General features: G+C 41.7%; 1 protein-coding gene across 1 annotated transcript in view; it reads left to right on the top strand.

Annotated features, from left to right (window-relative positions):
* Cfap54 (cilia and flagella associated protein 54) overlaps positions 1-12,825 on the top strand; it is a 293,678-nt gene that overhangs the window by 15,597 nt on the left and 265,256 nt on the right. Inside the window, 3 exon segments of the mRNA XM_035451711.1 lie at positions 1,798-1,938; positions 3,297-3,468; positions 7,990-8,048. Of these exon segments, the coding sequence (XP_035307602.1) occupies positions 1,798-1,938; positions 3,297-3,468; positions 7,990-8,048 (372 nt within the window).

Genomic DNA, 12,825 nt, shown 5'->3' with positions numbered 1-12,825 from the left:
TGGGATCAGAGGTAATCTATCCTGAAGCCAAATATGAGTGACTATGGCCCCAGAACACAGGTTCAGATCACCACAAATTACTTGTCCAATGTGGCTAACAGTTTCATGAAGTTTGTGTAGTCACTTACGACTTTCTAGTCATAATCAAGACACTTTCCAAATATATTGGTAGAAACATCCGGCAGACCCATCATAGCAAAATGGGAAATCTCTGCTGTAAGTCTCAGATACTATCTAATGACATAGTTAGCCTTTTGATTGGTGGCAATTCTAGCAGTCTGCTAACTTAACATTTTCTAAGAAATTTTACCTGGTAGTCAAGTCATGAGGATCAAACAGAGACAGGCAAGGAATGCTTTAAAAAGGCTAAAAGATAGCCCAAGATAAATTGTAATTAGACTCCGGACCTGCAACATTCCAAGCTCTCCACAACTGCCCCAGTTCTAATCAGCTATCAACCTTCCAGAAGGTTCAGTCTAAGGTGCCTTTCTTTTCATCTAAAGAACTAAAATCTGGCTTCCTCTACCTAAATTAGAGATAGCCTTAACTCCATATGCATGCACCATGGCTCTCACACACTTAAAAATACAAAATTTTAGGGGAAAATAGGTGAGTTCCAGGTCTATGAAATGGAATGACAATTGACAAAATGCCCCCCCCCCTTTATCTTGGTAACTCTAGTCCTGAGAGGTCAGCATTGCCTGGGATAGATGGATAGTCTAGGAACAGCAGCTGGGTGTGGAGGATGTTGATGGAGGGAGGAGGAAGCATGTTAGACACCGAGGCAGGGAGCTGGTGATATAGCTAAGGATGCCCAGTGCTTCTGATAGACAAGCCTGAGCAGGGCGTTTATAGTTGGATGAGAGGAGTACGGAAAAGATTTATCTACTTTTCACTGATGGGAAGTTGGTCACTGTCAGTGTTTATAATGTTGAAAATGAATGAGTTGTTATTGCCTTCAAGTTCTAGGCGATATCTATATTTTAGTTATAGTCTAGGTAATCCTGTAGAGTTTTGAACCTACTTGGGTATACTATACATATCAAGTTAGAATAGGAAAGGTTCAGAATTAACCAGCGAGGAAAGTAACAAGGAAGCTGATGGAAATAAGAACAAAACAATGTTTGATAAGAACAAAGCAATGTTTGACAGTGGATACCCTTCAAGGGGCTAGGCAGGGGGGTGAGTCAGAGCCAGGCCAGTGGCTTTTCCTGGAGATAAGACTGTGGAGGAGGAGGCTGTAAAAGGGTTGCAAAACTCTCAACTTTACAGTACTACTCATGTTTCCTACTGACACTTTCCAGGTCAACCATCCCATGTGGGTGATGGGAACAAAACTCCTGACCTTAGCGAAGGCTCCAGTCCTCACTCTTGAATTGAGTATGTGGGCTGCCATTACCAGACAATGATGGATTTGAGAACTTAGATTCTGAGTTTATGAGATGCTGAGGGTGTTGCCTAACTTAGAACAAATGTGCATATTCTCATCACAGTGGCAACAATGCTCCCATATCCCAGTGGTCTTGTTCTGAGAATTCAACACAGTAGCATGCATACGTTCCACAGAGGTATGCTTGGAAAATGATGCTGGTCACCTGGTAGTTGTAAGGCTAGGTGTGCAAAGAAATGGATGCTAGGTATAAAATGGTAACATTAATTTTTCAATAAAGTTACATTGAGTCACTGGGAATCTCTGGAAGTAGTAGTGACCAACATTGATAGGATTAACGATGCCGTGACTGTTGTTCACTCTTAAGACTATATTTTGAAACTGTAACGAAGCCCTCTTTGATTTAGGAATACAAACTGGCCCTTCTGCAGTGCTACAGGAGATATCTCCAGCAGTTCGGTGATTTTGATGAGCATAAAGAAGATGTGAATCAGTTCAAAACTGTCTTTTTCCCAAAAGGCTTTGGAGATGAAACTGCTGAGCTTACGGTAGGATGGGTGAAGTAGCTAAGAGCACTGCAGCTTGTGGCTTGTGGTGTGGTCCATGTAGCCTTTGGCTGACAGTGTCTAGATGCCATTAATGCCTAGTATAGCATCTGGCTCTATGCTGTAAGCAGTCTGGTACAAGTTTTGAGGGCTGTGGAGATTGTGTCAATATAAGCATTAGTTCATCTTGCAGGCAGCACTGCTGCCATAATAACTAATACTTGTAGGCACATTCATTTACAAAATGTTTTGCAAAATATGCTGTTTCCTTGAAATTTGTGCTAGATAGATTTTATTATTGCTCTGTCTTACAGACGAGAAAAACATGAGAAAAGCAAGGCTTATTACATAGTTATTCTAAAAAATGCTCCTTGAGTGCAAACAGAGTTTTTTATATGAAACTTTCAGCTATATTTTTATTATACCAGTGTTACTATATTAATTGCTAGCATTCATTTACTAGTAGAGTCCCCTGGAGCTTCAAAACTGTGCTTGAGAATCTGAGAGATAGAGGAATCCCTGATACGTGGATAGGTCTGTGGAGTACTGTCACACTTTGCTTGAGAGTCTTAGTGGCTGGCCTTGTTGCCTCCCCTTCCCAATACCCAAGGTGTCTTCATGGGGACAAAAACACAAGTCATCAGCAAATAAGAAAATCATGCCAAAGTGAACTTTGTGTCAGGTAACCTCCAAATTCAGCTCACGGTCTCCCCACTGCCTAACAGGTGGCACCGTTTTGCCTTTTTACTGATAAAATAAACAAGATTACTAGAGATTAAGAAACCAGCCCAGGGGCTGGGGAGCAGACTCTTTGGCTGAGTGTGCTTGCTGCTTTTGCAGAGGATCTGAGTTTGGTTTCCAGCATCCACATTCCCAGCAGCCCGTGACTCCAGGATACTTGATGGTCTCTTCTGGACTCAGCGACCGTGACAGACAGCTGAAGCATCCCTAATGTTGTCAGTGGCTGGAACACTTTGCTTCTGCCAAGGACCGAGGCTGTTTCTTCCCTTGAAACAGTGGCAGTCAATCAACATTTGCTGAAAGCATTATATAAATTGAAATAATCACATTTGAATTAATAAATAGGTTAAGATGCTCTTGGATGAGATTATAAGTAGTCTTGAATGATAATGAGACAATGGGTAATGGGATTTTGGTACTCTTTTGTTTGGGATTTCCTTTTGCCTATGGAAAGCTAATCTTCACTAAATGAATGTTCTAATGAAGACTGTCTTATGTTTCTTTGCATACTAATCCATTAAACCAATTAAGCATTTTAGGGTGTTTTTTTCTACTGCTGAGAAATGCCTTTTCTGAATCATATAAGCCTGATTTATTCATATATTTCCCATGTCTTTCAGTTTCATGTTTTGAGTAGCAAAAATATTTGCAGCTACAAGCTGGTGTGTGACAACGATGCCAACCTGCAGAATAAAGAATCTGTGAGCCAGTGTCTGCACATCTTGTCCTCCCTAAGGCTCATCATGCAGGTGGCTCTTCCCCAGGAGCACCTTTGCTGGATCATCTTCAATGGTGTGAACCACAATGTCTTATTTCCCATTGACATCCAGATAGTTACTTAAATGCCAAGTTTGATGGCAATTTTGATAATTTGTGATTTAAAATCATACATTTTTAGAATAATCATATTTTTAAAAATGGATTACCTTTTAGTTTGTTCCCACAAGTAGAGCCTTTGAGTTTTTCACCAAAGATGAAGGGTCAGTGGCTATGGGGTCATTGGTTTCAGGTCTCTGAAAAGTAGGGACTATAGCTGGTAAGTGGGGAAGACATGTGGAGGATGATCAAGTCGTTGCTATGGTAAATAGATTCTAAAAATCATTTCCTTTCATAGTTCTCTGCTTGAAGACCCTGACTTTCTACATAGCAACATCCCTCACCCAGCTTATTTATGGATGAGGATCTCTCTCTCTCTCTCTCTCTCTCTCACACACACACATACACACACACACACACACACACACACACACACTATAATATACCTATATATAATGCACAAGAAACTAATCTTAGCTGTTCAAGTGTAACATTTGTTTCTCTACACTCTAAAGTTATTCTGAGGTGTTTTAGATAATATGTTTTTAAAATTTTTCTTGATGGTGCTAAGGATGGATAACACAGTCTAAACAAAAAAAATAATAGTGACAATCTGTTTGATGTGCATAAGACCAGGAAAGAATAATTCCAATGAAAATATGGTATGTTCTTCCTTATCTCATGGCAATTGAAAGTTCATCTCCTAGCATATTCTGTCTTTACCCACCCCAAATCACATGCTACCAATTGACTGCAATTGCATTGCACATTTGCTGCTAGAAATGAGGGTGACTTTGATAGAACTTTGGGATCGATAACTGTTAAGCATAATGGCTGATCATCTCAGTGTCCTTGCCTCCCTTAGTGCTGAGATGTGCTGGCAGAGATGGGCAGAGCAGTGCCAGCGCTCTGTACTCAGGAAACAGTGAACGGTATATCAAGGCTAGAGTTCCTGGAGTGGTAGACATGGTATTCATTGTTTTATGGCCCTTAAAATCAGACATAGATGTGATACAGTGACATAAACCCATGATTCTGTTTGGCGGCTTAGGCGGGAGGATGAAGAGTTCAAGAGCAACCCAGCCTATGTGACAAATAAATAAACAAATAGCCAGATTTCCTCCTCCTGCCCCCTCCTCTTCTGTTTGAAAAAAAAGATTAGAGTTCTTTGCCCCCCTTTTTTGGTGTGACCTTTATGCTTATAAATATGACTGAGCTCTAGACATTCTGTTTTCTAGATTTCTCAATCAGAGCTATATTGTAGAATCAGTCATGTTCCTATATGTGGCTCTAATTCATTAACTCTTTCTGCAACTCTCCATGTGTGTCCCTAGGGGAGGGCATCTATTCTGCCCCATATTTCTATTTGCACAAACAATTCTTCAATGACTATCTTTGCACATCTTGCTTTATAAATTTCTGGGCTCTATGTCCAGGAGTGGAGTTGCTGGGTAGTGGGATATATGTATACTATACTTGGTTTCACTAATTAGTGGCCCTACTATAATGTCATCTTACTGAGTGCCTCTCATGAGCCCAGCATGGTCCTAGGTGCCTGAGAAGCAGGAGAAGATGCAGATGGATACTTATGCTGATTCCTTCCACAGGGAATAAGTGCATGAAACACATATGTCAGGTGCTGCTGTGGAGAACACATAGGTGAGAAGGCAGACAAGGAAGGAAACAGAGGCCAGGCTAAGGGAGGGCTGGAAATATACACAAAATGTGTAGCGAAGTTGGATAAGGCAATGAAGGAACTGGGGGGTGAACCACCTGGACTCTTCGGGGAAAATCTGGTCCAACTCTAGTATTAGAAAGTACATAGGCCCTGGAGTTTTGGCAATTTGTATTTTAAGTAATCAGAACTATGCATTTAATAACTTGTCAAAGTACACTTGACCTTTTCAGGTAGACATCTTACCATTGGTTCCTTAAGCCATTAGTTAGTCTTGATTCTTTCTGAAAGATGTCAAATCTTCTCAAGTAACTGGACTCAACTAATCTAGACTTTCAGGACACTTTGACAGTGGCCATCTAGGGTGAAAAGGAGTCCCAGGATCAGGCTCAACAATTCAGAGTAGAGATTTGGCTCAAACAAGAAGAGGAAGAAGAGGAGGAGGAAGAGAAGAAGATAGAGAAGGAGGAGAAGAAGGAAGCAGGAGAAGGAAGGAAGGAAGGAAGGAAGGGAGGGGAGGAAGGGAGGAAAGGAGGGAGGGGGAGGGAGGAGGGAGGAGGAGGGAGGGAGGGAGGGAGGGAGGAAGAAAGGAGGAGGAGGAGCAGCAGCAGAAGCAGCAGATTTCCAAAAATGTCCGAGTTCAGAAAGATTCATCCTGTCCCATCCTGTTCCATCTATTCTTGTCTGTGGCTTCTCCTTGTGGGAATTAGTGAGCCAGGCCAAAATCCTGAACTGTCAAAGAAGAATTCTGATGTGGTCAGGATGGACTAGGACTGGCAATGTTACAGGCATGGTTTGAAACACAGAAGGGCCTTTGTCATTCCTGAGGACAGCCCCCAACTGCTGACATGTTTTTCCAGGCTCCTGGCTTGAACCTGGGTCACATGCTCTGTGGGCAGGAATATGCTTCCTGTGCACTGCCCCACTTGGTGACTTTTTCTTTTCTACAAGGAATCAGTCCTACAGTTGCATTTTTTCCTCTCTGTGTGTATGTGCAGTGTATATGTGTTTATACGTGTAATGTATGTGTGTATACATGTGAGTGTTGTATATATGTGTGTACATGTGTGTGTAGTGTATTTGTGTGTGTATGTTGTCTATGTGTGTATATGCTTTGTGTATGTATGTGTAATGTATATATGGGTGCATGTATGTATAGTGTATATATGAGTGCACACGTGTGTCTAGTGTAGTATGTATGTGTGTCTAGTACATATGCATGTGCACATATGTATGTGAATACCAGAGATTAGTGTCAGGGTGGCTTGCTCTATTGTGTTTTGAGACAGGGTCTGTCACTTAACCTAGGGCTTAGCTAGTGAGTCCCTGGAACTCACCTTTATCCATCCTCCCTGAACTGGACTTACACGTTTGCCACCACACCCAGCTAACTCAAGGCCTCATGCTTGCAAAGCCAGAACTTTCCCACTAAGCCATCTCTCTGGCTCTACGAGATGTATTATCCACACAACCAAGCTGAGGTGCTTAGGACAGGTTTGTATTTATTTATTTATTTATTTATTTATTTGCTCTGGGTGGGAGCAGGTGGGGAGCATGGGGTGCCAAGGTTGATCTGGATCCCCAGGAACACAGAACACATAAGCTGGAAGGCAAATCCCAGCATCCACTCCCTCTGCCCCCACCTTCTTATTATCTCTAACCAGGCTGTCCACTGGGCTGCTGGGGGAATCACATGAGTGGTCAGGGTGAACCACTGTGGTTCAATGCTGGGCACTAGTTTATGCTCACTGACAGATGGTGACCTAGAGGTGCACACTTAGGACAGTTTTGAGTGGGTTCTAACTGTGTGACCTCCACCCTGGTGGATCTTAACTGAAGGCAGTAGGTAGACATCATGGGCACTCAGCCTGCCAAGTCCTTGACCGCTAGGAACCAATTGATTGTATTTTCTCTGAAATGCTCAGTGATGTAAAGTTTCCGGATGGTGCCCAGGGTTTTTTGTCGCTGACCTGTGTAATTGATGTTTGATATGCTCACGGGCGTTTTAAATTCAAGGAATGTTTTTTGGAGCAGATGCTTTTGGAGTTGAGTTTTGCTGGGTGTGGACATTAGATCAGCTACTCTGTAGAAAACAGTTTGACTCATGTCATTTCAAGTCAGACCTTTTGGTAGCGTGTGAGCTTTGGAGCATGTGTGAGGCAGGATAGTGTCCTTTATCTACAGACAGAAGTATAGTATAGTGATTCTCTCCCCCACCCCCGGCTTGGCCACTGGCCTGCTTTCTTTTGTAATTAATTGTCTGCCACACAAATCACACTGAAGTGGTAGTTTTCATTAGACTGATTATAGGGCACATCTTAATCATAGGATGAATATTAACTGAGGCGGGAAAGGGGGAGAATGTAGCACCTCACCTGTGTCAAGTTTTCAGTCACCCAAGCTTCCTTGTGTTCCACACTGATTAAATATGTACCTGATACTATTCACAGAGAAATCTTTCATTTTTTCAACCATAAGAAAGCCACAAGAAAAAGGGAACATTTTATTGTTAATAAAACCACGAGATATATAAATTATCTGCTAAACTATTATTCTCTGCAGTATATTTTAAAATGCCAATTGCCATGAAATGAGGCTGAAAGATTGTAGTGTTACCATATTTAAAATATGTTCATATTAGTTAATTCAATGATCTTGGGCTTAAGAGACAAGGAAGATTACAATAATTGTCACTATCTACCATTGCCAAATCTCACGAGAGTGATTGCTTTGGGAATTACAGATCTTAGCCATAGAAATTACAATACACAGTCTCCATCTTTTGACTGTAAAAGATGCTAACAATGTTTCTCTCCACTTAGGTACCATCTACATTTACACCATTTGCCGAAAACTGATGCTCATAGGGCTTTCTGCCAAGGTATGAAATGTGATGTATTGCTTCCCTCTGAAGGCTTTCTCTACCACACATTGAATGCTGAGCCAAGCAAAGAGTATTTAGGGAATTATTTAAAGTTTAGTGACTATATGTGATTGAATGTATTGGTCTAGATTTTAATAGTAGTCCAACAGAGTGAGGGCCATAAAGAATCAATGTAAGGGTGGGAATTATTAACATTAACAGGCATATTCTAGTATCTCCATGTGCCAGAACCACATTTATCACACTTTATATTTACCTATCTGGTTACTAGGAAAGGGGACTATCCTTACTGGCTGGCCCAGGACATTCCTATCTATGCTGTTTGTCCCATAGTAATCACGAAGGCTGTCCTCTGTCACTCTGGAAAGCATCTTGGTTTGTAGGATAAACTGTTTATATTATGGAGTTCTGAGACTCTTTACTTATGACTCACATGCTATTTCATTGGACAAACACCCAAACTCTCTAACTTCTTCAGCTGAAGGCAAGGGGACTTTTAAACTATTATTATTATTATTATTATTATTATTATTATTATTATTGTATGCATAAACTGTGTGTCTATGTGTGTATGCTCACATGTGTGCAAATACATGTATATATGCAGGCCATTGGACTATTTGGGTAACCCTCTTAGGAATGCTGTCTACCCCCTTTGAGACAGTGGCCTAGAGTTCACCATTAGAATAGACTAGCTGGCCAGCCTGCCTCAGGGATTCCCCTGTCTCCATCTCACTGGTGTTAAGATAACACACGTGCACTGTCATATCTGGCAATTCCCCAAGGGGTCTAGGGACTCAAACTCAGGCACTCACACTCATGAGGCAAGTTCTTCACTGACAGCCATATGCTAAGCCAGGGGACTTTATCTTCTAACGTTCTCACTTACAAGGACTCCCTGATCAGCTTTAGCATGAGGAAACTGACAACATGTCTATTGATTTACCCACAATGTTGGTAGCACTTTTGTTGGCAGAAGACATATTTGTTTTCTGTACTCATTTCCCAGGCATTGGAATGTAGGCCAGGAAGGGCAACTATACTCCCACTGAGACCCTGCTGGGGTTGCTGTTGGCGTGTGAAACATTGCTTCCTTCTGAAAGCTTACTCAGGGTACAATGCTCTGGAAAGACAGTTTTTGCCACATCTTTCCTCAAAATTAGACATGTATCTTAGAGCTCACAACACTTAAAAAATACAAATGGAAGGCACGGTATTTGCATGCTCAATGTATAATGTTAATTGTATGTTCACCTTCTGTTTTGTTCCTCAAATGCAAAAAAAAAAAAAAAACCTATTACTAATAATAACTGGAAGAAATTCTGGGCCAGCATTTTGGGTATGAAGTAAATGGAAGCAAGGGTATCCCACATTTAATAATAAGTGGCTCTGTAGACTCTACCATCATTGCTACCTTCAGTTCTAGTTTAGATACTAAAAATGAATTTGCATATTTGTCTTGCACTTGCTATATTAACAAACACTGCTTCACAGAGCTATCATGGCTTAGTCTTCTATAGTGTCTGCTAGCCAAAGCTTTGAGGGGCACAGCTGTGTGTGTCAACATTTGGTTCTTAGTGCTTGCACTTGTCAGCATTGAGAATTTTAAATTAATGTGATAGTCATCTTGAAATAATTTATTTATAATCTTTGCCAAACAACACTTCTCCCCCCTCATGCCACTTGAGTTTGTCTCTGAGAAAGTATGTCATGAAAGAGGACAGTTGAATTGTCCCAAACCCATGGGAAGCAGGCAGGAATTTGGGATTATACAGCTGACACTGAATTCTCCCCATTTGTTCAGTATGTGAAGCTTCATGGGAATTAATAATTTTTACCAGAATTTCCCAAACCTCTACATGGTAAATTGATTGCTGATCTGAGTCTACACATGGAAAGCACCATTTAATGGAGATAAGCCCTGTAGATCCCACTACATACGAAGCCTACAGGGAATTTTGATTCTATAGATCTTGTCTGTTTTTTTTTAAATTTTTATTTTGTTTTTTGAGACAGGGTTTCTCTGTGTGGCTTTGGAGCCTATCCTGGCATTCGATCTGGAGACCAGGCTGGCCTCGAACTCACAGAGATCCACCTGTCTCTGCCTTCCGAGTGCTGGGATTAAGGCATGCGCCACCAACGCCCGGCTTTGTCTGTTTTATTTTTTTAAATTATCATTTTTTTTTGGTGCAAGTGCTCATGTGTGCACAAATGTGTGTGTGTGTGCATGTGTGTATATGGTGTGTGGGTGCATGTGTGTGGGGTGTGTGTGTGCATGTATGTGTGTATGTGTGTGTGGGGTGTATGTACATGTATATGGTGTGTGTGTGTGTGTGTGTGTGTGTGTGTGTGTGTGTGTGTGTGTGTGTGGTGTGTAGGCTAGACGTTGATGTCAGGTGCAGTTCTCAGTTGTTTTTCCCCATGGTTTTGGAGACAGCCACTCTCACAGAATCGTCACAGTTTGGCTAGCCTGCCTGGCCAGTGAACTCCAGTCTCTCTCTCACTTCCTCCAGTGCTGGAGTTAAAGCCACACTGGCTGGCTTTTACATAGGTGCTGGGGGTCGAAGTTAAGTCATTATGCTTGCATTGCATTTTACCAAAGGAACAAGTCCCAAGTTCAAATCTGTAATTGTATAAGACAGAAGTAGACCTGGGCTTCTCCAGCTCTTCTTGGTTGACATAAGCTCCCAGTTCTGTGGAACCTGGACATTATGGCTACCCTTCACTGTTGCTGCATCTTTGCTATATTCTGGGTGCTGTGGAAGGGTTTTGCATAGCAATACACTCTACAGTCTTTTGAGGTAGACATCATCAGTACCACCACAATTAGATGATGGCATCATCACCATCATCACCATCATCACTACCATTGCCATTATCACCATCTGGACAAGAGCTCACCACCACGTACCATGTTTGCTGCTAAGCACTTTGATGAATCTTTTCACTTAATCCTCATACCAACATTTTAAGGAGGACACTGTTTTCACTCAACTTACAGATGGGGATGCAGAAGCTGAGAAAACTGAGTTTGCCCACAATTACAGGTGTAGTTTGAGGTGTTCTGTGGCCATCGTCTGACAGTACCACTGCACAACACCATAAGAGCAATGCCTATCCATTCACTATATCAGATCCTGCCATGCCTATCTTATTCTAGTTTACCTATGTCTACTGCTGGAGCTGTGTGGGAGAGGCAGATACTTTTTTTCCCTAAAGAAATACAAGAGACCAAGACTGAGTTTTCCTCAGATGGAAACCACTTGCTACACTCACCAGTTTATGTTTAAGTAGCACAGGGAGTCATCCACCTGAAACTGCTATTTCTAACAACCAAGTGACACAGTTGCTTTGGGTCACAGAATAAATCTAGCATCTTCTGAGGCATTTAAAGCTGCAGTCTGGGATTCAACAAATGTTAAAGAATATGCTAGCCCAAGTATGGACTTAGGTCTTTTATAGGTATTTCAGGAAAGTATTTGACTTGCACAGTTATCAAGTTGCTCACTATTATTACATAAACTCAAAGTCAACCTGGAGATGGCGCCTGACATAAACGGATGATACACAAGGCTACACTGCCATCCTGTGGCCAGCTAATTTATTGTGTGTATTTTTCTTGCTGACACCCGCATGATGCTTTTGTGGGGCCATAGTTTAGGTCCATCTGTACTTTAGCTTTTTGAAGTTTTGTTTTTCTGTGAAGAAAATTGTTCTGCTGTAGTCCATCTATTTTATTAAGAGAAATAATTAATTCAAGCCTTTAGGGCTAGAGAAAAATTGCTACAAACTGAGTCGTGTGTGTGTGTGTGTGTGTGTGTGTGTGTGTGTGTGTGTGTGTGTGTGTTGTGAAATGGCTTTTCATCTCCAAACTTGAAAGTAGGTTTTCCAGTGGGTTTGGCACTCTTCTCTCCTTCGTCAAGGCTTTGTTGTGTGCTGGGGAGAATGCTGCGCTTATTTCAAAGACTTGAATTCCAGCCCCAGTTCAGCTCCTCCTTAGAAGTAGTTTACACTCTAGTCAGATTAGGTTAGATTTAACTTAGGACCCCTCCTGGCAATATGCTCTCCGAGTTTTTCTTTAATTCCAACTCTTAAAGCCAAACCCAAGTACGATGTGAATAACTGTGAGGGGAAACTTTTTATTTTGAAACGTGAAATTTCTCATTGCACAAGTCCTGAGGGATTTTGCAAAGGCATGCAGACTTGAAGACAGTATTTACACATAGTTTCTCTCCATATTCTCTGAGCCACAATGATCCAAAAATCAGATTGATGTGGATTGAGCAGTGGGTGTGAGAAAACTGTCAGGAGGCTCTGATGATGCTGGCAAAGTCAATCAATAACTGTGGGAGCAGTGACAAAAAGCATCACCAGAGCAACATGGGGCTGACTTGGCAATGGCCTATCTTCAGAACTGGGCTTGGATCTTCTCACTGTGGTCACCTACACACCCTAGAGCAAAGCCACAGAACACCACCCATGCAGGATGAGGGAGATGGAGTTTAATGAGTTCTACGGAGACCTGGGATAGTAGGAAGCATAGGCTGCTTGGGTATTCTCAGGTCCATGGAAGGCTGTGTTTGGAAGGGAGTTTTGAATGGTTTGATTCTGTTTCTAGAAGATCTAAACAGGACTAAGTGCTGAGAGCCTATCAAGGTAGATTTTAGTTTAGATTATGAAATCCTTGTTGTCATTTTTCGTGTTGAAAATTGCCCTATGCTGCCATGGTGTGTTTCTTGTTACTGGGGTAGGAACTCACTTGGTAGGGGGAGGA

This window comes from Cricetulus griseus (genome assembly GCF_003668045.3).
Source record: "Cricetulus griseus strain 17A/GY chromosome 1 unlocalized genomic scaffold, alternate assembly CriGri-PICRH-1.0 chr1_0, whole genome shotgun sequence".
In the NCBI taxonomy this organism is placed as follows: Eukaryota; Metazoa; Chordata; class Mammalia; order Rodentia; family Cricetidae; genus Cricetulus; species Cricetulus griseus.
This window is presented reverse-complemented; position numbering and strand designations above follow the sequence as displayed.